The following is a 4,491-nucleotide window of genomic DNA, read 5'->3' as shown; positions in this document are numbered from 1 at the left end:
GGTTTTTCTGAAAACCTTTATTTTTACTTTTAATTATTTAATTTTTTTTTTGGTTTTTTTGAAACACGTTTTTTTTCATGAAACATTCTGGCTATCCTGGAAATCACCATGTAGACCAGGTTAGCCTTGAACTCACAGAGATCTGCCTGCTTTTCAGATATCTGCCTGCCTCACAGAGATCCTTCTGCCTCAGCCTCCTAAGTAATGGAATTAAAGGCATGTGCCAGTACTCCCTGGCTAGGACATTCTTTCTGATCAAGACTGTTGCATTTAAAATTCTGAAGGCTACTCAAGAATAGACATGTGCTTCTTTTTATTAACATCCTTTGGTACCTTGGGAATTGAAGTTTGCCGGTCATTGACTTTTATCATTTTATATTAAAGTGTTGCTCCGGGGCATTTAGAATGGGAGACAAGGGTCAAACTGAAAATTTGTGGTTCAGCAACAATAACTCTGCATTTTACAAGAGTGAAAAACTTGTGCTACTGCATACCTTGCTGTTTTCTTATTGCAGGTCTTGCCATCCTCAACAAAGGAATTTATCTCCTTCCTGAGTCAAGTGCTGTTACACTCACATCTCCTCTTTGTTGTGGTCACTAGAAGAATTTGTGTGGGCATACAATGAAATATATATTCTTAAGAAATAATGATAATACCTGTTTCAAGACTCTTAGTTAATCTTTGACTTAATTACATGTCTTTTCTCTTTTTCACTTATAGAATTAACACGTCCATAAATTGCTTAAACAGTTCTTCAAGTCACAAGACAGATACTTGATTGACAAAGTTGAATTTTTTGAGGTCCCTCAACAGAATGGCTTCACACCTCAGAGATCATTTTAAGCCCCAGTTACTAGAAAATGACCCTTTATTAGACTACATGGAGTTTATTCCAACCCAGGTTTCTCCTGTGCAGTGGGAAGAAGGTATCTCTAACTCGCCAATTGCTCAGCTCAACTTTCCCCAAAATGACAGTGTCTCCTGTGCAAAGCAGGAGCTGCAAGCACTCTGGGAGACGTTTAACTCCTGGTTGCAGCCAGAAAAGCAGAGCAAGGAGCAGATGATTTCTCAACTTGTCTTGAAGGAATTTCTCATCACTGGTAAATTCAAGGACAAGTTTGCCTTTAAAGAGAAATGGGAATCAAGTGACAGAAACATGGGGAGATTCATGGAGGGTCTGACTGATGAGTACTTGAAGCCTCCTGTCATGATGAGTACCTTGGCTGAGAGATAGTTAAGTCAGCAATTAAGACAGTCATTTTCATTTGAGGAAAAGTAGAAAGTTCTTTTTGTTTTTTAATTGGTAAGACTGTATCACTGCCCCACCACCAACATGTTTCAAAAAGAGACTACCTAATGTTCTATATTACTATGAATAAAACAGAGAAGAGCCCATGGATTGTTGGATGGATGTAATTTTAATTAAATTATTTAAATGATGACAGAGACATTGGGATAAGACATCTGAGCAAAGCCTTAATCAGTTTAGAAAAGATACCTTGGGCTTTGAAGTTGGCTCATTTAGGGTGCTGGTTACATCCTAATCAGGAGTACTGAGTTGCAATCTCAGCACACATTTAAAATTCTGATTCTCAAAAGTAGCCTGTGATCCCGGGACCTGGGGGGCAGAAACTGGAGATTTAATTCAATTAATAGTCCTCCAAATTATCTACTACAAATCATTAAGAACAACTGTCTATGATACCTAAGTTTCAGGATGCTAGAATATTATTTCTGATGTTAAACTATATCTATCACATACATATTTAACACTGACATAACCATAGGATATACCTTGATGAATAATGGTGATGCAATGCAAATTTTGAAAACCCCAAACTAAACATAGACGTAATTACATTGGATCTTCTTTAAACATCTAGGTTTGCATAATGCTTAGTCACTGACAGAAATGGTCAATGTGGTGACATTTTTTAAACACCCCATAAACACATTTCTAATGTCATTGTACAAATCTCTTCCTGATTAGACCTATCAAACCTTGCTGTATTTCACTAAGACAGCAATTTTGTTATAGTTTCCATAACTTGGCAGGTGGAAAGGGGACAACCCTTAGAATAATGAGAAGCCATTCTTGAAGGGTAAAAGTCCTTATTTTCCAGTTTGGACCAACCTCATCTTTCCACAAATGTAATGACCATTGGTGGAACCAAGAAAATGTTGTGGCCATGCATTGCAGAAATATAACTTTACCTTTTCCCTGGGAACTGTGACTCAACACTTGCAAATACATTGCGAATAGGGACTTTAGAGAACATAACTTGTGAATGACAGAATAACATCATCAGAGATGAGAAATAGACAAATGACCTAATCAATATTCCAGTAATGCCATACAATCAGTTGGCAGGATTTCTGTCATCCACAGATCCACAGATTCATTGGCAATTGTCATTTGGCTTTGTTTACAGGTTCACATCGCCATGCAGGGGCAGAAAGCCCTCTTTTCTGAGACCATGTCCTTAAAAGAAGCCATCAAGCTTCTGAAAGAGCAGCAATCATCAAGAAGTTCAACACAAGAGAATGCAAGGACACCCTTTCCAGTCTCCCAAGACATGTTATTAAAAACAGGTGAGTGTCAGGAAGCTGCACAGAGGAGGTATATTGTGTAGGGATCCCTTCTTGGGCACAGTTTCATCAAGTGTCTTATTTCCACAGGACATGAAGACAATGAAGATGGCCAAAACAATCCCTGGCGCACTAGGGATGTAAATGGTGGTAATAGTAGTCCTGGAAATCAGATTGACTCCCTTATCATTATCCAAAGAGAACAATTTCCAGAGCCTGAAGATAGAAGGGTTTCTTATAAAAACCCTCATAATTACAGCAGAACAAGTCAAGTCACCTCCAGGTACCAGGAAGAATCTCAGAAGGAAACTCCTCCTGAAGATGGCCCTATGGAGGTACAATCAGAGATCATCTCCAGGCTAGAGCAGACTGAAGACTTCCAGATTCATGATGCAAACTCCACTTTTGAGAGTCACCAAGATAGACTCCACAGAGACCCAAAGACATACAAATGTGAGGAATGTCAAAGAATCTTCAAATATCCCTGTAGACTTTCAGCTCACCAGAAAACACACAAGAAGAAGAGGTCATTTTTCTGTCCCAGGTGTATTGGTGTAAATTCTAAGGCCACTCCACGTAGTTAAAAGGAGATTTATTTAATGGCGTAACTTACAAATTAAGGGATAGGTAGGTCGTGGGGTCTGGGGAAGGTGTATCACAGTCCAGCGGTGTTCTCTGGAGCTCTGCTTGGTCCACCTCCACCATCCAGGGTCCCAGAACCGAGCGCCCACCCGCTGATCCAGATCTCGGGTCCCCAGGCACCTCTCTTGGCCCCGCCTTTTAGGTGTGACAGTTGCCGAAGTCTCAATGGGGGTTGGAATTTCCAGATCAAGGCTGGAATGGCTACCCACTACATCTCCCCCTTTTTGTCTAAATAAGAAAATTCTAACCTAATACAAGACTATATACAAAGGAATGGTTATCAAATATTGTCCAGGAATAATGGGGGATAATGACCATAAAGGCTTCCTGAGAGTACATGAGGTCATACATAGGCAAAATAAGCCTTTCCAATGTAGTACATGTGGGAGGTCTTTCAGCAGTCAAACCAAAGTGCAGACTCATGAGAGGATTCACACAGGAGAGAACCCTGCACCGGCTCTGTGTGTAACTGTAGCTTCCGCCAGTCATCCACATACCACCTGCACCAGCGGAGTTGCCATAGGTCAGACTGAACTGTGTACCTTGCAGAGCTACAGCCTCAGTGTCTCATGTGCACATGAAGAAGTATGTCGTTTCTAGACAGCAAGTGTCCATTGAAGATGTGACATGTAAGTTCTGGATTGTTCCCTCTGTCCAGTGTCACATTCCAGTGCCATGTATGGTAAAGAAGGGGTGACCATTGTTCACTAACATTTTTCTAAGGCCTTAAGGTAACATAATTTGTGCCTGCTATATATTAAATAAATCAATGGAACTGTAATACAATTGCCTCTTATGTATATTTTGTGTGGTGTGTGTGATTTTGTGAACTTTTCATGTTTGTTTTATTTTTTGCCTCAGTTCCACAGCATGAGGAGACAACAGAGGACTTAGTTGTCAGTTCTTCACTTTTGCCTTCTTTAAAACAGGGTCCTTCTTATTAGGAGCTTTGTACACTGGTACATCTGATACTGCAGATTCCAAACATTCTCTGGTCTCCAGCTCTCATCAGTACAGAGGTTCATGACAGTGCCCTGTCATTCCCTCTGTTTTCTACCCTGTTAAGGTGTCAAACTCAAGTTTTAGGCTTGCATGGTAAGTGTATCACTCTTTCAGCCATCTCTCATCCCATAAGTGCTTACTGCTTACAGTTCAAGCATGTACCTCCACATGAGTGGGCAGGGTTCCAAAGTAGTATAAAAATATTCAGTCAATTGCAGTGGTTCAGAACAGCCTCCATACTTATTTCATTAAGACTA

At 40.3% G+C, this 4,491-nt stretch overlaps 1 protein-coding gene across 1 annotated transcript; it reads left to right on the top strand.

Moving 5' to 3' along the window:
* The first annotated feature begins 815 nt into the window (after positions 1-815).
* On the top strand, positions 816-4,259 carry LOC131898421 (zinc finger and SCAN domain containing protein 4C-like). The gene is made up of 4 exons (XM_059249609.1): positions 816-1,223; positions 2,434-2,593; positions 2,681-3,043; positions 4,162-4,259. The coding sequence occupies exons 1-4, from the start codon at positions 816-818 to the stop codon at positions 4,257-4,259; spliced, it is 1,029 nt and encodes a 342-aa protein (XP_059105592.1).
* The last annotated feature ends 232 nt before the right edge of the window (positions 4,260-4,491 follow it).

The sequence above is a fragment of the Peromyscus eremicus genome, chromosome 1, assembly GCF_949786415.1.
Source record: "Peromyscus eremicus chromosome 1, PerEre_H2_v1, whole genome shotgun sequence".
Classification (NCBI taxonomy): domain Eukaryota; kingdom Metazoa; phylum Chordata; class Mammalia; order Rodentia; family Cricetidae; genus Peromyscus; species Peromyscus eremicus.
This window is presented reverse-complemented; position numbering and strand designations above follow the sequence as displayed.